At 36.7% G+C, this 23,281-nt stretch overlaps 1 protein-coding gene across 5 annotated transcripts in view; it reads right to left on the reverse strand.

The window, feature by feature from the left end:
- Positions 1-1,546: 1,546 nt before the first annotated feature.
- Positions 1,547-23,281, reverse strand: part of LOC120782687 (follicle-stimulating hormone receptor) — a 65,001-nt gene continuing 43,266 nt past the window's right edge. For 3 of the 5 annotated variants that reach the window (XM_040115077.1, XM_040115078.1, XM_040115079.1), the window contains exons 6-18: positions 21,686-21,760; positions 21,539-21,604; positions 21,391-21,459; positions 20,825-20,896; positions 15,480-15,597; positions 15,105-15,406; positions 14,320-14,481; positions 13,589-13,741; positions 13,351-13,496; positions 10,372-10,600; positions 3,375-3,570; positions 2,495-2,691; positions 1,547-2,416 (exon numbers count right to left, since the gene is read on the reverse strand). In XM_040115077.1, coding sequence (XP_039971011.1) covers positions 2,230-2,416; positions 2,495-2,691; positions 3,375-3,570; positions 10,372-10,600; positions 13,351-13,496; positions 13,589-13,741; positions 14,320-14,481; positions 15,105-15,406; positions 15,480-15,597; positions 20,825-20,896; positions 21,391-21,459; positions 21,539-21,604; positions 21,686-21,760 — 1,972 coding nt within the window. In that variant the 3' untranslated portion in view covers positions 1,547-2,229. The remainder of the gene's footprint in view (positions 2,417-2,494; positions 2,692-3,374; positions 3,571-10,371; positions 10,601-13,350; positions 13,497-13,588; positions 13,742-14,319; positions 14,482-15,104; positions 15,407-15,479; positions 15,598-20,824; positions 20,897-21,390; positions 21,460-21,538; positions 21,605-21,685; positions 21,761-23,281) is intronic. The other 2 variants (XM_040115080.1, XM_040115082.1) reach the window with 2 other exon arrangements.

Raw genomic sequence — 23,281 nt, forward strand, 5'->3', positions numbered from 1 at the left:
TTTTTGTAAAAATATCTGTCAAAAATCTTGACATTCGCTACATTTCCTATATGATATTCTCAACTTGGTAGCAAAAGGAAAAAATTTCTGATTTTCTTTATTAATAGTGTATGTTTGTAACAATAAATAATAAAATATTTAATTTTTTATAAAAGAAAAAAATTTTTGAAAAAAGTCTGTTTTTTATCGGAGGAAACCCATGTAACTCCTTAGATATTATAATATAGGTATGCAAACTCTTTGAATCATTCATCTTTCCAAATACTCAAGAATTTATGTCAAGCAAGAGTGATTGAAATATAAATTACGATATTTTGGTGCCGTTATTTCGTTTGCTGTGTTCCTGACAATAAGATGCATTAGTTGGTGACGCCATCAACGAAAGTATGGACTTCGTTGCGTGTCGCCATCTTACCTCTAGCCATAAATGAACTCTGTTATCAAACAGCCCGAGACGTTTCACTTGTAACACCCACATTTTTTTTACTGTGACTCTTTGATTCAAAACTGAAGTAGATTTATTGGTCCTTTTTGAAGTCTATCCGAGTCTGGCATATAACATCAGATCTTACAAAAACTTGATTTTTAAATTGACTCAACTCGTCACGCTGATCAGTTATACTTTATACACAAGGTGTGTTCCGAAGTAAACAGGGCTTTAAAAAAAAAACAGAACAGATGGTTTTTTCGGCAAAATCAATTTATTTTATTCAAAATAGTCTCCTTCTACTTCAATACAGCTTTTTGCACGGTCCAAAAGCATGTCGAACGAGTGTGGCCGGTATGGCCGCCAGTATACCGGTGCAAGCCTTTTGAATGGCCTCTACATCTGCTTAACGCTTTCCTTTCATGGGCAAATGCATTTTTCCGAAAAGGAAGAAGTCGCACGGTGCCATATCAGGTGAATACTGGGAGTGGTTAATGGTGAAAATGTGATTTTTGGTCAAATAATCGGTCACAATGATGTCATTCGAATGTTGGATTTTGAGCAATTTTTGGTCGTCAGTCAATTTGTGTGGAACAACCCGTGCACACACCTTTCGTAAGCCCAAATGTTCGCTCAAAATGCGATAAATCGATGTTTTGGAGACGTTCAATTCCATTTCCATGAATTTCAATGATGATTTCGGCAGATTTTTGATGAATTCACGCACAGTTTCGATGGAATTTCCGGTGATCATGGATTTTGATTAGCCCACATGTTGATCGTCATTTATGTCCTCACGACCACTTTGAAAACGTTGAAACCACTCGTGCACTCTGCTACGGGATCGGCAATCATCGCCATAAACTTGTTTCATCAATTAAAACGTTTCGGAAAAAATTTTACCAATTTTAAAAGAAAATTTAATGCTGGCTCTTTGTTCGAAGCTCATTTTCGCACCGATAAGACAAACATACTGACACTTAAAACGCATTAACTTCACTTCCAATCAATGAAATGTCATGAAATTCTCACTGGACAATTGGATAGCAGATTCTAACGCATCAGTCGACACATAGATGGCGCCACCAGGGGGCGCTAGATTCAAAAAGTCCTGTTTACTTTGGAACGCACCTTGTATGTATATATTTTATAGGGTTTCCAACGTATTCTTCCGGGTGTTACAAGCTTCGCGGCAAACTTAATATCAGAAAGTGTAAATGTAAGATAGTTTATAACTAGTTCGTTTCGCTGCTGGGTCCATGTTCTCCTGTCAATACTCCTATCCATGAATATATTTATGTGTAAGTTTCTAGTAAAGTCACATACAATTACAACAACAAGTGTGCACAATCACGTCTTCATAAAATATTTGCAGTCAAAATATTTGAATATTTATTAGATATGAAACTCTGGCAAGCCTGAGCTGATAGCGTTTGCATGCTGGAGCGCTATTTGTTTCCAAGCCACATTGTCTTATTAGGTAACGAGGATTAATGCTTGCAGAGTTTTATGTGTCTGTAAGTTTGGCTGATTGTTTGATTTTTTTCTCTGATTGGTATATCCTTTAATAACACAATTGAAGTTTCTATTTGCAAAGCTCACATCCACACAAATACCATTGCTAGCTATTATGTAATTTATACTTCGGTTTCTTGCAAATGAACAACAATAATACATATTTACTAACACACCACAGTTTCACCCGGGTTCCAGGCGAGTTCATTCAATAATTTCGTTTACTTAGTAAGATTGTCCATAAGTACGATTGTATTTGTATGTGTATTATCTAAGGGATACTAGAGTTACACAAACTCCTCATGATTTTTCAGCATTAATTGCAACTCGGCTTGCCGGCTGGACGACGATGAACTCCGATGCTGACGAGAGGAGCCCTGCACCGTGACATTCGTGGTGGTGTATGGAGCCGATATGCTGTTCTTATACTTCATCGCACTCTTCTTGCAAATACCAAATCTTGAAGGAAAGATTCTTTTTCAGAATTATTAACTTAATCAAATTGCAACTGATTTACTAATATACATAACACTGGTTTGTACTGCCACTTACCTGGAGAGCAGAGCGTATAGATCCGCGCGGTATTGAGAGGTGAGCAACGCGTATAAATACGGATCGGCGCAAGAGTTCAGAGGGTAGAAGAAGACCAAGAGGATTTTTGACTTAGTCACATTTATCAAGGGATAACCCGCAAGCGCGGTCAGACCGAAGAAGGCTATAGGGGCCCAGCAGGAGAAGTTGGTGAAGACCTGCAAAAAATAATTGAACCCAATAAATATCTGCATATGCTAAGGCAATGTTTTCCTAAGAATAATTTATTTGTTTTCTGCCTTGGTTTCGATGAACACAATTTGCTTAAATTACAGGTAAAAACAAAAAACTTATGACGTGGAGTACGTTTTTCGCTGGGTCTTTATTCAATTCGATCGATCTAATTGTATATACTGTTTCGGTAGACGACTGTATTATTATGATACCGCACTTCCGCAAATCTTCCAAATCGAATGTGACTTTAAGGTTAAGTCCATGCAAATCTTTTGATTGGCCTTATGACGAAAATTTAGGTTGACGCTTACTCGACAAAGAAAAAATATTTGACAATGTGGTATAGCGAATTGAACTATTCCTATGCAATCTAGCTTCGATCCCCAATTAAAACCTGTGAAGACTTTTAACTACTAAGTGAGTAATTGAAAATTGTGATATACTGATTGCCGATTAATATCATTAAATTTAAGATCAAAATAATTTTAGTTATTGTAGCCACAAACACTGCATTCAAGTCAAATTGTCTGACAAATTTTCGAAAAGGCAGAAAGTTATACTTGTGAAGCCATGTGGTCTACCTATGAACTTTGGGAAAATATATATCTCCATTATATAAAGTTATTCGTACATATTTATAAAGATATGTATTATATATAATGCTTACCAGTAGAGCCATTTTCTTGGCTACAGTCATTTCTCCTCGATGTGTGCTGTGGGCATGACGTGTCTCTTTGCCGAGTGATCTGTACATTTGGGCATAGCAAATCGTTATAATGGTGAATGCCATGCCATTTGAGCCCAAAATGACCACCAGAAAAGCTGTGTCATAAGAGTCACTTATCTCCATCGGTAAACAAATACTGTAGAATATATTTAAATTACATTATTAATAAATAGTTCTTAGCAACTTTGAATTATTACTAAGCGTTGCATATTAAATATGAATGTGTTTACGGAAATTCTTTTGGATAAAATAATAAACAATTATCAGAAAGTATTCATATGAGTTTCAAGAATCAAATCACCAAGGGCTACTATCTTTATTTTCCTATTCTTATACAAATTACTCTTATTTCACTATCTCAAAACCAATTAGGCTTATGGACTTCCTAATATGCATATGCCGTGTATTCCAATAGAGATGATATGATTTCTAAGTGTGGTCTCGCCTATTTTTAGTATATCATGATCTGCAAATTTTTTTGTTGTATTCAGTAATGTTTACAATTTCATCATGGACGCAAGAACAACGTTCACAAATTATTCAATATTATTTTCAAAGAAATCATCTTCTCCGATGATCCTCACTCTCATCTGAGTGTGCGGTAAAAAAACGAAACTGTGGGAAGGAAATCCACTAATTACTCGTGAACAACCATTACATTCACCTAAATTTACAATTTGGTGTGGATTTGGTTTGGTGGAATTATCGGTTTGAACTTCTGTCAAAATGGAGCTGGCCGCAATTGGAAGAAGTTGATACTGATAATATCCAGTTCTAATAAGACGGGGCTACGTACCACACAACCGACTTATTGCGAGAAAGGTTTCGAGATTCGATTACGTGAAGAAATTATAACATCGAATGGCTTTCTTATGGCATTATTCGAAATCATTGGTGTTTAGCCATAAACCAAACTTTCTTTAAGTTTTAGAAGTTAATATTGCTGTTCATGACATGCAACTTGATTTAGTGGAAAAGTACTCGAAAATTGGATTCATTTTATTTTATCTGATTCTGTTTTGAATATTCCGAACTTAATCGTATCGATTGTGCTTTACATTAAATAAAAAAAAAACATTTGAATTCCCATAACGTGTAGTGTGTTTTTTTTTAGAAAATAAATCATATCACTCTTATTTGAAAACCATGTATGACATAATAACTTACTAAAGTGCCCTATAATTGAATAACCTTAGCTTATCATAAAAATATATATACAAGTATATAAATAAATAGCAATAATACCCATATAACTTGATCTTAAATGATAAAATTAATTGAAATATTGAAGAGCGCTGCAATGTTTATTATCAAGACTGATTGCTTATAGAGGGAAGTGTCCGGATTACCACCTAGGTAATAGATCACTATTTTCAGAGCTGTCTTTATACCCAAAACCCACCGTAAATGTAATTTATATTACACTGATCAAAAAGCTAACCAACTTTGAAGTACAGACCTTTAATTATTTAATCTGCAATCGGTACCCCTTAATTTAAACGCTTCTGTAGTCTTATTACGTATATGAAGTTGCCAGACACATTTGTAGATGGGTGCTGCTTCCTGTTAATTAAGGCAGGACCAAAAAATTTTGAGTTACCTTAGCGAAATGCCAGCCCTTATTTTAACTCGTTCATTGTAACATTAAATATTCGGATATTAAGTTTGTCGAGACAATGTATTGGCGTCATTGATTGGTTAATTCTAGAGTTCATAACCGATAACTGAATTTTGTAAATTTTGAAGGTTGTATGAGTACGCAATTTTTGTTGTTTATAGTAACTTAAAGTATTCTTCTAGACCAAAGACTGGGTTAAATCTTAAATATTTTCGCGCGATTATTTTTTACAACTTTGGACGTGGATTAACTCATCAAGAGTGCATAGATGAACTTAATTCAATTTTTGACAATGAAGCTCCAACAAGGACCATTTTTTATCTATGGTATGGTGAATACAATCGAGGTCGTAGATCATCCAAGACAATTGTTGTTCCAGACTATTGCTTTACACAAAATGACGTGTGACCTAACGTGAGATTTAGACAACTATAGGTATTAGTGGGTCTAGCACACATTCAATATTGCATAGTAAACAGCAATCGACTGGGTATTTTAAGATGTACCAAATCCAACAAAAGTTATTCGCGCAAACCGCAACGCCAAGCAAAGAGTTGCCTGGTTGTTTGAAAAGACTGGACGTGTCGCAACCACACTACTAGAACAACGCTGAATAGTAAATTTTGAGTTGTACAGAACCATTTGCTTACTAAGTTGTCTTTCAAGAAATCAGTACGGAAAGTCCTGTCACGGCATCGAACGACATCATTTTATTCCCGTACGAATAAGTAAAGTAAGAGGTAACATTTTGCGCCACCTGAAGAGGCGGTTGATACGCTTAAAATGCATACATACATATTTTGGAGATACCTCAATCAGAGTGGCAAAAGTCCTTCGACAATTGGTTCAAATGCATGCAAAAGCATATAGAGCTTAATAAAGAATTGTAAGGTAACGCGAAATATTAATTATCATCTGAGTGGCATCACCGGCACATCAAAAGCAACACTTGAATTTCAACCGTCAACGCGAACGCAGCCTGCCGTGCGATATAATCTGATTTTTACATAAACTTTGTGAACTATAATTTAATTTTATAATATATAAATAAAGACCATCCTGTGAACATTAGAAAGTGTTCGAATATAAAAGCCTTTCAATTATCTTTCAGAATATTTCGAAATACAATAAAGCGATTTTCGATTATTAAGATTTGTTTTAGTTCTCTAATCCCAAAATTTGAAAGGCAACCTACGTATGTTATTCATATTAAGGAATTAGGTGTAGTCAGAGCCATGAATAAATTACAATTGTACATTTTATTTCATTAGTAAATTATTTTATTTTATAAAAGTAAAAATAGAGCATCACTTAATAAGACTTGACTTGGCAGAAATTTTAATAAATAATAATTTTCAAAGTAATGGCTGTTTGTGTTGATCCAGTTCCAACCTAATCACCTTGATATGACCATCACTTATCAATAGACAAAATAGTGTTATTAACAGATGGTCCATCTTTTCTAAATGCTGTATAAATTTCATTGAAATCTACAGAGCGGTTTTCGAGCTGCAGTAGTCGCCAGTTCAAAAAATATAGTTTTGAGAAAACTTATTTGAAGTTTCCAGAACTTTGTTAAATATCGAATAACTCGAAAGATATTTATCGGATTTACTACGAATTTTCAGAGCATATTTTTAAGATACTTATGTACATCCCTTGCGGTATAGCGGCTGATATACGGTTATTTGCACGCAAATGCACGTATGGCGTTTGTCCATAATTCACTCTAAACCTCAAACCAAAAATGAACCACAAAAGTGTACATATGTATAATGCTTCGGCTAACTACCTATTTGGTACACAGACACAAATGTATAAGAGAAGTATATAAGCGTGAATTGCATGCCAATTAATTACTCTGCAAATGGTTATAATCAGCTTTCCCATTCATGTAAATTACACGTTTACACACCCTTAGGCTCTTGCTATACGTTCAACTTGCAAATGTATGTATGTTTGTAAATTGGCTGTTTAGAATTACCTAAATGAGATTCATTGAGTTTGGATCGACCCCACGACTGTTTAGTATGCAATTTTGATGGATCGCGATCTATATCACACAATATTTAATCAGTATCAAACCCGAATCGCGTGATTTGTTTTGAAATCCGCGACACGCCGGAACAAAGCATTAACAAAAATAAATTTAATGCGATTCCTATTAAAAACGTAAGAAATTTCTTTATATTTTTTGCTTCTTTGTTTTCTTTGAATTATTTTTCTTCAAAATTAGAGACGAACAAAAATGAAGCAAATAAAGAAACCCATTTTTTCTTCCTCTTCTTCCTTTCAAGAACACGATTTATTAAGAATAAATACTGACGCAATATATTATATATAATGTGTAGAACGCGATCTATTAATTCTTAATATTGATCACAATGAAAATATCACAATAAATATTGAACGTGTTTGGCTGTGACAGAATGACAGAAATGTCAAAGCCTCATACTAGTACTCATCCAGCTTTGGGTTAATTCACTTCGAGACCAGCAGTTGGCTCCTCGAGTTGAAAAATTTATGTACATATGTATATAAGTATGTATATATGTACGAAAAGTAGTGAAAAATTACTGCAAAAGGATATCATGAGTAAGTAATCCAGTTTCTAGTTTGGGTTATCATTTGGTATTTATTTTGTACATTCCTCAAGAGCACTTCGGAGCAAAACGTGATCATTTACTTGGTGGAATAAGTGTACCTTCCACCATGGTGGATTCGAGGCCCATTTAAAATCTCTGGCATACTCTGTGCACGGCACTCGGCCATATTGGCAGTAAGCAATTGGAACGAACTCCGAGGGTTCACTTCTCCCCATGGTACCAGAACTTAGTCTCTGATCAGAACTCCTAACTGTATCAATTTTGTGGATTTTAGTCGAGTCCTACTACGGGCAAATGGTCAAAGTTGTATCAAGAATGATACATGGATAGATTAGGCCATGCTTTTACAATTAATGTTTTTGGTTTAGGCTGTGATAGATGTGACCAAGAATACACCACTAATATATAAGCTTGACGTAATGAGTTTAAGAATGAGAACAGGAAACACAGAATAATTATTTTCAATTCTCAGCCCAATTGACAGTTTTCTCCCCTCATTCTTAAATGCATTAAATCACTACTTGTTTCTATCATTTTTGAAGTTATTTGCAGGAAAGAAGGAGGTGGAAGCATCAAAGCGCTATCTTCTACATTGTCCAGCTTTTGTTTGACTGACGTTGAAGCATCTCAGCAGTCACATTTTTGAAGAATAAGGAGAGATAGATAGACTAGATCAGGCCTGTCCAACATACGGCCCCCGGGCCACCATCCGGCCCGCATAGGCCCTTCATCCGGCCCGCCATCTCTTATAGTCTTTGGGCATCCCAGTTGTATAGGCCTAAAACACGTGATGGATAAAGTAGTGCAGACAGTTAATTTTATACGCGCAAGAGGGCTTAACCACAGACAGTTCCAGGCTTTTCTGGCTGATGTCGGTTCAGATCACGAAGACATTGTATACTTCAGTCGCGTTCGCTGGCTCAGCAGAGCAGCTACACTAAAACGATTCTATTCCCTGCTGGACGACTTAAAGATTTTTCTTGCCAACAAAGAACAAGAAATTACTTTTCTTACTGATGAGGAGTGGTTGGCTGATCTGGCTTTCCTGGTTGATATAACTAAATATCTTCCTGATCTTAACTTGAAACTGCAAGGGAAAGACCAACTATGCACACAGTTATACGAACACGTTCTAGCTTTCACATAAAAGCTTTTGTTGTTGGAAAAGCAGCTGGAACAAAAGCAGTTGATTCATTGGGAGACCTTATCTACAAGAAAGCAAGATACCTTGGATTTTGACAAGTACGTGTTGATGTTACAAAGATTAAGGAACGAGTTTGACGACAGATTCGCAGACTTCAAATCACAAACTCCCTGCATGAAAGTGTTTCAAAATCCATTTGATGTTGAAATTGAAAGCGCTGCGCTGAGTTTACAGCTGGAGTTAATAGAATTGCAAAGCAGCTCTCATCTAAAAACAGCATACAATAATTGTCTTCCAAACTTAATTGAATTTTACAAAAAGTATATTACACCCAGTCAATACCCAAACCTTACTAAGCTGGCTATTCAACATATTTCTTTATTTGGTAGTACATACATATGTTTGCGAGCAGCTGTTTCCTCGCATGAAATTTAACAAATCAAAAACCAGATCATCTTTATTAGATAGCCATCTTAAAGGCATTTTGCGCATAGCCACTTCTAAAACTCCAGCTGACATAGATGCGCTGTGCAAACAGAAAAAATTTCAGACATCTCATTAATTAGATTTTAAGAATAAGAATATCTTTATATTCTAAGGCCATAGTTACATTAATAATAATATATTAAGATTTATATGATGTTGCTTTTTATAAATAAATAAATATACCAAAACTGAAAGTCATTTTATTTTTTTTTTTGGCCCGCTACGGTTATGAAAATGCTAAACCTGGCCCTTCACAAAATTATGTTGGACGGGCCTGGACTAGATAATATTCACCTCAACAAATATGTGCTGGGCTCAAAGCGCTTTTTAGATTTATGAAGCTATTTAGGATGAAAACATAGGACTTGTAAGGATCACAACGGAACGGTGATCCTGCTGGCCGAGGTTTCACAACGGAACGGCGTTTTCAACCACAGATCAGATCTCCCTTTCAAAAAAACGTATTTCACTGTTCTTTACTTTTACATGCCTATGATTGATAGTCATAGATTGTTCCAATAAGGGTAACTGATTCAAATAAATCACAAGCCTCTCGTGATACAAATAGTCTCCAATAAAAATTGAAATTCTCATGGAGAAGTGTCTAATATAATACCATGCTTGATTTTTACAGAGTTATATTTTATAAGGGTAAAGCCTATGAGCGTAAACAGCTGATATTCTACTCGAGGTGAATTATGAATGGAATAAACCTGAGGGCTGCCACGCGAAACTTTTTTCATTTCGAAATGTTTTCAATATTTCATACTTATTTTATTCATGTTCATCACACTGACTTTTAATTAGATGAACATTTAAAGTGTGGAGGAAAATCCAAATTTATTAGGATAAAATTGTTAGATATAATTATATTTTTGGTTATATTTTTAGTCAAAAAATAGTTTCTAAAACAGGCGATGTGAAATTCAATTTAGCTCTAAAACCGTTTATGCACCCGATTAACATATCGATCCATGTAAAAGGTGTGTATATTCTATTAGAGTAGACCATTTAACTCGTGGTGAAAAAGTGTCCAGTATAAGTTTATATATTCCTACATATTTGTTATATTTTGGTACTCACCTCGTCGACGAGTAGTTGCTGATACCGAAGAGTGGCAACAGTGACATCACAATAGAATATACCCAGCCGGCGGCCATAATATAGCAGGCAGCTCGGAGCTTAATGCGTTTATTCAAGTGCATCGCTTGCGTAATTGCCATCCAACGTTCGATGGTAATGACCGTCAGGGTGAAGACCGACAAATGACTGGCAAAAACCGTTAGGAAGCCAGCGGCCTTACATCCGGCCCCTGCAATGAATTTGCCACGTAATTAGAATATTTCCATCAACAGGCCTTTAAATGCATGATGGCCTGATTTAAGGGGTCAGTAGGGTAATCTTTTTTCAAAACAATTTTTTTTTGCATTTTCTGCTCACATATACCCTTAGAATGAATATAGAAACCCACTTTACTATTGGAAGGTTTCGAAAAAGGCCCAAAAATAATAATACCGCTCGACGTTCGGAGCGCTCGGAGTGCACACCTCAAACTTTAAACGCGTTTTTCTCAAAATACACTTTTTTAAATTGGAGGACTTGATTCCGGTCGAACCACTCAACCGGTTTGCTTAATTTTTTTTTCAATGTTCACAAAACGCCTGGCTCTCCTCCCTATTTTTTTTATAATTTATTGACAATATTATGATAAAATTTAAAAAAAATAAACATGGGGAAAATTACAAAAAAACACATTAATGACTTTTTTATTTATCAACATTTTTTCATGATTCTAGTAGGGACGATAACCATTCACGTACTTTTTAAGAATAAATTGGGTTTTTGTGTTTCAGATGAGAACAACATGGGAAATCGTGTCCTCCAGTGGAAAAACGCATCTCATACACCCAGCCATTTCTCCGACAGATGTCATCAAAAAATTATGAAAAAATTTGTTTATACACTCCGATATATCGCATGACATGTCAAAAAAGTTCTATTGTAGAATAAAAATTTTTATTAAAAAGAAGACCAGACTACCCTACTGACCCCTTAACTGAAGAAAAATTTGAAGGTGCCAATGCAAATAAGACAAATGCCCCGAATAATTTTCTAGATATAAAATTCTTTAAAAAAAGAATACTTGTACGTGTTAGGAGTATGCTAATCTTTAGCCCACATTACAGGGTTTTGCTATAACAAGTTTACTCCGACTCGTGCTAACAGAAAACTGTTTCAAAAGAAAATGTTGAAAAAATTGTCAAGGGTATAAAATAAACATTCCACAACAGTAAGTGACGGCTTAAAATAGTTTACCACTGAGCCATTGTTCTATTAATACACATACATATGTAAATATACCATATACCTGTATGTACATATGTACAGTGTGCGACAAAACATATGCACGAACTCATGGATAATTCAATATTTGGTTAATAACAAAGCAAACTCATTTGGATTTAAATCATTTTAATTTATTTATAAAATTAATTATCTAAATTTATTCAACAAAACAAAAACAATCGAAATTATTAGTAAAAAATTAAAAAAATTCATTTTTTATGATAAATAAAACTTTTTGTATGCGACAAAACAAATGCACATCATCAGTTAATTTAATAAAAATATTTTAATTACTAATATTTTGTGGCGTAGCCCTTATTTTTTAAAACTTCTTCACATCTGCGTGGCATGGACTCGATTAGGTTCAATAAAATATCTCCGGATATTCCATTCCATGCTATTTCCACTTGTCGAAAAAGTTCGTCTGTATTTCTGCAGTTATCGCGATTAACCTTACGATCTACAATATCCCATAGATTTTCTATGGGATTGAGATCTGGTGATTGCGCTGGCCACTTTAAAACGTTAATCTTGTTGTGCACAAACCATTCTTTCACACATTTAGCTGTGTGTTTTGGATCGTTATCATGTTGATACCTCCATTTAAGTGGCATTTCTTCCTCTGCGTGTGGCAACATTATATTTTCCAAGATATCTTTATACATGAAACGATCCATTATACCATTAATTTTCTGAAGTGGTCCTATCCCAAACCCCGAAAAGCAGCCCCAAACCAAAACGTTTCCTCCTCCGTGTTTTATCGTTCCTTTAGTATAGCGGGGATTAAGGCGTTCACCTTTAGGTCTGCGTACTAGTCTGAATCCATCAGAACTTCTTAGATTGAATTTCGATTCATCTGAAAAGAGAACGGTTCTCCATTGGGTTGTACTCCAGTTAAGGTGCTCCTTCGCAAACTCGATCCTAGCTCGCCTATTTTTAACAGAAATAAAAGGTTTTTTTACACTTCGGTATGTTTTTAATCCACCTTCTACAGCTTGTCTTTGAAAAGATCTTACGGAAAGATTTAGCTGGAGTTGGTTTCGTACAGATCTTGCCGATGTGAAAGGATCCTTTTTTATTAACCGGATTATTGAATTATCGTCCCGTTTACTTGTTTTCCGTGGCCGACCACCTTTATTTATGGGAGCTAACGAACCTGAAGAACGAAAACGGCTTATAATACGCGAAATAACACTGTGATTTATTCCAAATTTCTTTGCGATTGATGTGACTGATTCACCATTATTGTAATCACTTACAATTTTTTGTTTTAATTGCACCGAGTACTTATTGTTACCCATTTTTCGTGAAATAACGACGAGAAATGACCGATGTCGCAAATAAAGAAGCTACTACTAAAAACACGTGCAAAGTTTTCAATAATTATTTATATGTTGTTCAGAAGATTGTTTTTGTTGTCTAACGGTACCAATTGTTGGTGGTATATAAAAATTTTCGAAGAATTTAAATACCAATTACTTCGTGCATTTGTTTTGTCGCGGCCAAACAACTACGCTGTTAAGTAACAAAAATTTTTTCCTGAATAATGTTTATTATTTTTTCGATTTATGTCTTGTATTAACATAAGAGGACTATTATTATTTTAAATTAATTACAATATTTTAAAATTTTATAAATTTTTCCGAGTTACTGAGCTTTATTATAGTAAGTACAAGTTCGTGCATATGTTTTGTCGCACACTGTATGTATACTTACCATATTGCCAATCGTAGGCGTAATTAAAGTAGGCGCCCATAGAATGCGCATCGATTGCGGCTATCAGCAGCAAATACAACCCCAAGCATAAATCCGCAAAAGCCAAGTGACCCATTAGGAATCGCGGCACTGATGGATTCTCTGACCTGAGCGATGAGGAAAAACAGGTAATATACTCGTAAATATGTAATATTCTATATATAAAGTAATGAATTGTATAAATAAACTGTTCGCTCACCTAATGGAAATAAATACAACCAGCACAGCCACATTGCCCACCACAGCAAGGGTTACAACAATCCATACAGAGATACGCAACCATTGATAGCCCATAACATCTTCGCAGGGGTTGAGGGCGTTTGCCATGGGGTAACACTCCACTACGTGTTTTCTACGAAAAATAACAGTAAAAAAAAGAAACGGATCACTATAAAGTGTAATCAATATATCGACGGTAAAAATAATAACACGCAAAGCTAATTTTATAAATTTATCCCACATTTATACAAATAAATGGTCTAAACTCGATCAGAGCGACATAACTCAATGTATTCGGTATCTGGAACTCATGAGAAGGTATGGCTCCATTTGATCCATTTTGCGTTTTAAATATTATTATATTAAGCGAAACGAATATTTGTGAATTCGATTCTAGGTTAGTAATAAATAATTATAAATAAAATAACTATAAAAATCATTAAAAGAAATAAGAAAGGGCTAAGTTCGAGTGCATACTTTCAAACGAATGAAAAGCTTTTTAGGAGGAAGTAGGCATGGATTTCACCTAAACGTGGGTAAATTAATATTGCAGATGCAAATATTAAAGTTGCGGTCTGATTTCGCTCAGTTTCAAGCTTTGTGGGGGATCCAACATAATTGTGAACAATAGTAAATAGAAGAAAAAAAGTGTTGTAACTACATGCTAACTTACTTACAGACTTAATTAGATACGTATCTTCTTGAACTCACCTAAATGTAAAATTTCCGCAATACTCGTCGGTTTGAATGACATCGGGGTTTATAGTGATTACCGAGTGAAATGTGCCAAATTCTTCCGCGAAGTAGTCATTCACCTCCGTTTCGGCTTCGTTCTCTTCATTGTTTACAACCAAATCGGTTCGGGCTAAACTGCTATCGTTGTAAATAAAAATGAAAGCAATTTCTGGATTGATAGTACTAACGATCTGTGTGACTATTAGAAGTCATTATATTAAAAAAAATTAATGATTGGAGGAAAAGCACGCTATCTGTCATAAGAGCCTCCAACCCTGACTCCATTGGCGGAATATGGCGCAATAATAAACATTATTATGAATGAAATCAAAAGAGTTAAACAAACACTGATTATAAACGACAAAATATTTCTGCTTTAAAACTGAAATTAGTTCACTTTCTGCATAAAAGGTATATCCTAAAAAATGTTTCATTTAATTCCACTACAAAACATCTCCAGCACTTTCAACATCTCCCACTTCCGAATCCTCTTATTAGAGGCTTACATTTATTAAAATATGTTGTAAATATGAAGACTAAAACAATGCATAAACAATAAAAAATTCTCTTCATGCATGCACATACATACATACATATGTACATAGAGATGAGTACACTTCGTTTGAATTGTCGCGCGTAATCCACGCGTATTTCTTATACATATTCGCTACCTGTGCTCAGCATGCTTTGTTTTCTCTTTTTATTTAGTCACTAACAAAAGTTTGCTCTCTTCATATATAGTATAGTAATTTTTATTTTACCTGTAGAAAACTCCTCCACCATAAGGTGGACTCATGCCACCACCATTGGCGCCCCAAATACGACCATCGTAGTCATTTTCAGTCTCTTTTGCTCTCATCTTATCTAAGCTGTCACTGATTCCACTTCCAGTGGTCATCTCCAAAAAATCCCCGCTGTCATTATCATTGTCATTCTTTTTGCAGCGCTGCTGCCACTTTTCAATTTCTTTCATTCTTTCAGCATGTCGTTGGGGATCATGGCGCGAGGGGAATATGAATGCACAGCAGTGGAAGGAATGTGTCAAAAATGCTCTTTGTAAATTCTACGGAAATTGCAAGTAATAAAAACTTAGATAAAGGCTGCCATACAAAAATGCGAAATCAAATAACGCTTACCTTAAAATTATATATGGATGGAATAGTTTTGAGTGTTTGTACATCTTCAATGCGCAATTCCTCAATGTCCTGCAAGCCCGCTGGAGGTAAACTCACCAACGAAGTGCCAGATAGGTCTCTTAGATGCCAAAATATAAGATTTAGAAGAAAGAAAATATTCGTCAATAATTTAAATAAAGATAAATTAGATTAAAGATCCACATATTATGACTAAACTTTCTGGAATATCGAACTATTCTCATAGTTAGATCGCCATAAATATTCTATCTAGAAGTAAGTTCCAAATAGTATTTCTTTAACTCTTTGTAGTTAGCCCCTAGAATATAAGAATTTGATTTTGGTCGATCAGTTGTATGACGGCTAAATATATGATATACAAGTAGTTTTTCGATATCAGCGGTTTTGTAAATAATGATTAGATTTATAAAATCGATACCTCAAAAACCCAGGGACTAGTTCGCTTCCGCTTTGTCCATGCATCATTTGCATCATGCATGTGGTAATAAGTTCTCTCAAGAAACAAAAGTTGAATCGTAGTACAAAAACCAACTGTAAAATCTTTTGTTGGGTTAATTCGGGACAACCATCAACATCGACCATAAAAATAGTTCGATTGGGTAAGAAGGCGAAATTCGGTAAAAATGTTCAGTATTTGGTGGGATTAGAAGGATGTGGTATATCATGAGCTTCTAAAACTGTTAATGCTAATCGCTGTATCATGCATTGATCGAAAACGGACCTAAATGGGCCAGAAGACAGGGCAAAATTGGTTCAGGATACAATCAAAATAATTGTCTGGGAGCTTATACCCCACCCACCATTGGATTTTATCGATGGGACACACATTTGCTGAGGAGCACTTCGATTTCAACGCAGAAGTTGAAAATTGGGCATCTAGAGGGTTTAACCGGTTTGTATCCGATATATTAATAGTCTGCTAACTCCAGGTTACGCCGATAAATTGGAAGTCGAAACTCTTGGATTTGCCTGAATGTATACAACAACCACGATTTTGTCTTGAACACGAACATTCGCATCTCGATGGTACGGCTTTCTGCGATACTTCCAGATTCGGCAAACATCTTTTGCTGTCTCATAATGGTCCATCTAATCATGGGAGTGCCGCCAAAATCCCGCCTGAATTCCCTTTGGACGGAAATGACGGACTGCAAATCATGATATCCAAATATATAATTCTGTACTTGGAACTCAAAGTCTTTTTGTTCGCAGAGTGTTACTTATGAAGGAAATAATGTATAACTTTTAACTACGGAGAGTTCCTCCCCCGTTGATCCGCGCTTGCCGTACGTAGATTTTTGTAAACGGCGTTTTCTAGTTTCTTGCGAACAGTTTGTTATATTTGTATTGGAATATTTTGTTTTTTAATTTCCTGATATAAATGTTATTAAAACAAAATTGTATCATTCGTTTTTCCCTATATTTCTACATTCAGCAATTCTTACTGTACATACTTATTGTAAATATTTTTTTGGTGAGCTTTCGAACATTACGAATTACATATATATACCATCCATACATATAAGGGTTTTTTTACATGAAATTTTCAATGAGGCAATACGTTTTACGAAGTTGGTATTTTTAACAGCTGATGCTTGACTTATACTGTTTGGTTGTCCATTTTATAATGAACAGACTTACTCCGGAACAAACGTTTGCAAATACATAGCTCAAATGTATTACCAAGATAATGGTAATAAACGCTCGCTGCATCTAATGGTCGGTCAACATAACCGAACAGCAGAGTCCGTATTTTGAGCAACCATGGATACGTTTTGGAAGATAGGGTCATGCGTAGAAGTTCACGTAAGTGAGGAAAGTTCTCTGATCGCCATTCACTTGGGAGTGGCCAGAAACGATTCTTTTACATATGGCTCAAGCAGCTCACGACTCACGGTCTTTGACCAAGTATCCTCTGGGTAGCCTAAGAACATCCGTTTGAAGGCGAGCTAAAGTGAGAATACGAAACATCCTCTCCGCAGGTTTGTGCGTTGGATTTGGGACCCGTCACGCAAAAAAAACACCCCCAATGAAAAGAAACAACAAGGCTCGGATCAGTGACGCCCCTTTTGATGACGACCAAACGAAATAAGGACTACGAATTGAGGGCATGCACCTGGAATGTCCGGTTCCCTAATTGGGAAGGTGCCGCTGCCCAGCTGGTTGATGTCCTCGTGAAAATAAAGGCTGACATCCCTGCCGTCCAAGAAATGCGATGGACGGGACAAGGACAGACACGAGTAGGTCCTTGTGACATTTACTACAGTGGCCATATAAAGGAGCGCAAGTTTGGTGAGGGATTCGTGGTGGGAGAGAGACTCCGTCGCCGAGTACTATCATTCACTCCGGTGATTGAACGTCTAGCCACAATCCGCATCAAAGCGATGTTCTTCAACATATCGCCGATTTGCGCCCCAGCCCCGACGGAAGAGAAGGACGAGGTGACCAAAGATGCCTTCTATGAGCGCATGGAGCACACCTATAAACGCTGCCCCCGCCACGATGTCAAAATCGTGCTTGGCGACTCTAACACCAGGGTGGGCAAAGAAGGTATCTTTGGCGCAACAGTCGGTAAGTTCAGCCTGCACGAGGAAACATCCCCAATTGGGTTTAGGCTGATCGACTTCGCCGGGGCCCGAAATATGGTTATCTGTAGTACTAGATTCCAGGATAAGAAGATTCATCAAGCTACCTGGCTGTCTCCGGATCGAAAAACTACCAACCAGATCGATCATGCTGTGATAGACAGAAGACACGTCTCCAGTGTTTTAGATGTGCGTGCGCTCCGAGGTCCTAACATCGACTCGGACCACTATCTTGTTGCAACCAAGATTCGCACCCGCCTCTGTGCAGCAAAAAAAGCACGCCAACAAACACAAGGAAGGTTGGACGTCGAGAAGATGCAATCACAACAGACAACCGAACATTTTCAACTCGGTTTGCACTCCTGTTCTCTGAGAGCACTCGTCAACAACTCGGTATAAAGGGAACTGCGGGACGGAATTTCAAACTCCTGCAACCGAAACCATTGGTTTTCGTAAAATGCAAAAGAACAGCTGGTACGACGAGGAGTGCCGTGTCGCAGCGGAGAGAAAACAGACTGCCTACCTCGCAACGATACGATCGACCACAACATGTGCGGGATGGGATAGATACCGAGAGTTGAAGAGAGAGAGAGAAAAAGAAAGAGGCCGAGATACGTGAGTATGAAGAGCTTGATAAGCTGGTCGACAGGAGTAATGCTCGAAAATTCTACGAAAAGATGCGGCGGCTAACTGAAGGTTTCAAGACCGGAGCTTACTCTTGTAGAAACCCCAAAGGAGATCTAGTGACCGATGCCCAGAGCATACTTAAATTATGAAGGGAACACTTCTCCAGCCTGCTGAATAGCAGTGAACACACAACGCCCGGAGAAGGCGAACCCGATTCCCCAATCGTTGACGATGGAGCAGACGTTCCGTTGCCCGACCTTGAAGAAGTTCGAACAGAGCTATTCAAACACGGCGGCGAAGAACTGATAAGGAGCATGCATCAGCTTCTTTGCAAAATATGGTCGGACGAAAGCATGCCAACGATTGGAATTTAAGTGTGCTCTGCCCAATCCACAAAAAGGGAGATCCTACAATCTGCGCCAACTACCGTGGGATAAGCCTCCTCTACATCGCGTATAAGGTTCTATCGAGCGTATTGTGTGAAAGATTAAAGCCCACCGTCAACAAACTTACCTTATCAGTGTGGCCTTAGACCTGGAAAATCAACAACCAACCAGATATTCACCATGCGCCAAATTTTGGAAAGGACTTTTTTGGATTTTGTTTCAGGCAAGGCGACTCCCTATCATGCGACTTCTTCAACCTGCAGCAGGAGAAATTAATTCGAGCTGCAGAACTTAATCGATCAGGTAAAATCTTTTATAAGAGTGTACGGCTGCTGGCGTATGCTGATGATATTGACATCATCGGCCTTAACAACCGCGCCGCTAGTTCTACTTTCTCCAGACTAGACAAGGAAGCAAAGAAAATGGATTTCGCAGTGAACGAGGGCAAGACAAAATATCTCTTGTCATCAAACAAACAGTCGTCGCACTCGGGACTTGGCACTCTCGTCACTGTTGACAATCATAACTTTTAAGTTGTAGATAGTTTCGTCTATCTTGGAACCTGTGTAAACACCACCAACAATATCACCCTGGAAATCCAACGCAGGATAACTCTTGCCAACAGGTGCTACTTCGGACTGAGTAGGCAATTGAGAAGTCCTCTCTCGACGAACAAAAACCAAACTCTATAAGTCACTCATAATTCCCGTCCTGCTATATTGTGCAGAGGCTTGGACGACGACAACAACTGATGAGTTGACTTTGTGAGTTTTCGAGAGAAAAGTTCTGCGAAAGATTTACGGTCCTTTGCGCGTTGGCCACGGCGAATATCGCATTCGATGGAACGATGAGCTGTACGAGATATATGACGACATCGACATAGTTCAGCGAATTAAAAGACAGCGGCTACGCTGGCTAGATCATGTTGTCCGAATGGACGAAAACACTCCAGCACTGAAAGTACTCGACACCGTACCCGACGGGGGAAGCAGAGGAAGAGGAAGACCTCCACTCCTTTGAAAGGACCAGGTGGAGAAAGATTTGGCTACGCCTGGAATATCCAACTTAACACTGCTATGATCTACATATAACTATAACTGTGATCGCGTAAGCGGTGTCTACGCCAATTAAGAAGAAGAAGATGGATCCGTTTTAGACTACGTTATAGTAGATAATGCACATCCTCAGCGAAGTTGTTTAGTGCGCACCGACGACGCTATTGCTGCTGTGGAGCAAAATATCGAAGAAGACCGATAGACCAATTGGTGCTATACCTATCTACTTTAAAGAAGCGGAAAGATCTGGGATCCAACTCGATTCCCTTAATAAACAAAATTGTCACATTTGGAGAATTTATAATCCACAAGGCATCGTAGAGACACCGTTACCTCCTCAAAAGTCACTGTTTGGCATGCTTGACGGGCAAAAGGAATCATTGGTTCATATTTCTTCAAATATTCGACCGTAATTTCACACTCATAAAGCCATTATGAATGACTTGTGAATTGGGATATGTTGACGTGGCGACCTTTGCTTTCAACAAGACGCCAACGAAATAAATAATTTTATGTTAGTTAATATTTTATATGAATGTAGATTCAAGGCAATTCAGAAATGCCGTTTCTGTTTGAGTTTCTGTCAAATCAGATTTCAAATCGACATTTGCATAGGCTATCTGCGTTTGTTTCTCAGTGTATTTGTTTCGGTTAAAAATAAATATAAAACTTACAATACATGTATGCTAATCCCATTGAAAGCATTTGGATGAACGTCCTTCAAATCTCGGTTTTGTCGTAAAGTTCTGAAAAAATCATAAAAATTATTATATTTAGTCTCTTTGCTAAGTTTGTTGCTACACGAATTTAATAGAAAGCAAACAAATGAATGTTATTATCGAGCTTTAGCAACTCATTAGTTTTAAACAAAAATAATATTTTTTTTAATTTTCAATGCTCAACTTTACCGAACGTATCGGGTCGTTCGCTAAGTAATTTCTTTTTTTAATCACACAATTTTTTTAATTGGTGAGGTCTACGGTCGTCTTAGATAAATTTAATTTTTATTCAATAAATCTTCAAGAAACCTTTCAGAATGTGGTGCATCCTCTAGATCGAAATTGCCGGAACGAACCAATTTTGACATTGGCGTTCGGTCAACACATCTTCCAAAATTAAAAACTATTCCAAAAAATTTAAGAAATTTTCTTTCCAAAAATGTAATACTAAATCAGCTGTTCAAATATAAAACGGTAAACAACCCTATAGTTTAGGATCAATAATATCTGAAGATACTTACAGTTTCGCAATCTGGGAGCCATTAAATGCGGAATCGTCGATATAACTTATCTCGTTATTTGCTAAAATTCTACGAAAAATATTTGAATATTACAAAGCTAAATAAAAATTCGTTTGATCGATGATATTGCCGTATTAAATATACTTACAGTTGATCAGTCTTAACATTGATGGAATTCTTATCGATTCGAGTGATTTCATTGTTGTCGAGATCACTGAAAATAATTACGGAAGGAAAAATACAAAAGAATTTTTGCGTTTTTATTACCATATTACAACTAAGAAAATATACTCACATCATTTGTAAAATGTTTGCCGGTGGAATGTGCCGCAAATCGGGTACCCTTATAAGACCACTGTTAATAATGCGTCTGGAAATTATTGCACAAATATTTCGAATATGAGTGTAAGTTTGTGTACGTACATAAGTATGTATATGTTTACTTTTATGTGGCTTAGAGCGAAACGCTCCGTTAGCGCAGTTTGTTCTTCTTTTCATTACAAACTAATTAAAATCTCACAAAAAGTATAGACATTCCTTAAGCGACGGGATACCTCCTATACATATGCAACTAACCACAACTACGAAAAAAGTGTTTACATCACTTTTGTATATACATATACATAAATATATTTACAATTCTACATTTAACTCGTACACCCGCCTCTTTCTTTCCTATAAAAATTATAACACTAATCGGCTCTCTTTTTGTGGCCACGCTTGTCAACTTGATGTCAATTTCATTTTCTTTGACCACTTATTTATAGATAGGTGTTTGTCATTATGTGACACAGTTATTTTACATAAGAAGGTTGTTACATTGCAGTCGATTATTTTCGGGCTGAGAGAAGAAGCTCAGGCGAGCATCTTTAAGAGATTAACTGACTTATTTATATTAAATACCTATAATACTAGTGGATCCGGCCACGGGTTGCTGTGGTAAGCATTTATTCATATAATAAACTATTCAATTCAGTGAAAATTTTATTTACGAATAAAGGCGAAAACGTTTTTCTTGGTATAAGAATCCAAGGGATTGTACTTGAGGTTTAATTTTGATTATGTTTATACAAATAAATTTAGTTGAAAAAAATAACGAATTTAAGGCTGCTTTTACAATGTCTGGTTACGAGCCTTTCTGTCCAGTTAATAGAGTTGTCCGCTTAATATATTGTTCTTAATAAACATTAACAATGTGCATGGTGAATGGAGATGTCCGCTTAATAGAGCATCCATTTATTAGAGATTTCACTCATTCATTTTGTATTTATGAATGGTTTTTACTATCCTATCTTCTAAGTTGGTTCGAACTGGACATAGTGTGCTAAATTTCACTAAAATCGGTTCAGTAGTTTAAGAGTCCATTGCGGACAAAGAACGTGACACGTAATTTTTATATATGAAGATGTTATTCTGAAATACTGTTATTTTCCGGTATTTACTTGTTTTTATAGTTAACATAGTAGCAATCTTGTCACCAATCTCAAGTTTTTTGAGAACTTCTCCCGCATTCTGGGTAAGTTAAGAGGTACTACAGATATTGTTCGGGGAGGGAGACTGATTTTCTTCCGCCGCGACTGTACTTCGGAGCGTGCGCGCACCGACTAGTTTGGGTAGAGGGCGTTCCTAGCTAACGAAATAGCGGATGGTCAGTTGTCTCCGAGTACCTGTAGAGTCAGGACAAACATTTTCACACGATGTACTTCTGTGAGTGGTGCAAGTTGAAAATGCAACGTTCGTTAGAGCAAAGGTACGCGATTAAATTCTGTGTGAAACTCGGAAAATCTGCGACAAAGACGTTTGATATGATCAAGCAGATTTACCCGAGGTTGGTTTAGCAAGAAGGGGTGTGTTTTGGTGGCACCAGACCCTTTTGGAGCGCTAAGTATTC

The sequence above is a fragment of the Bactrocera tryoni genome, chromosome 1, assembly GCF_016617805.1.
Source record: "Bactrocera tryoni isolate S06 chromosome 1, CSIRO_BtryS06_freeze2, whole genome shotgun sequence".
Lineage (NCBI taxonomy): Eukaryota > Metazoa > Arthropoda > Insecta > Diptera > Tephritidae > Bactrocera > Bactrocera tryoni.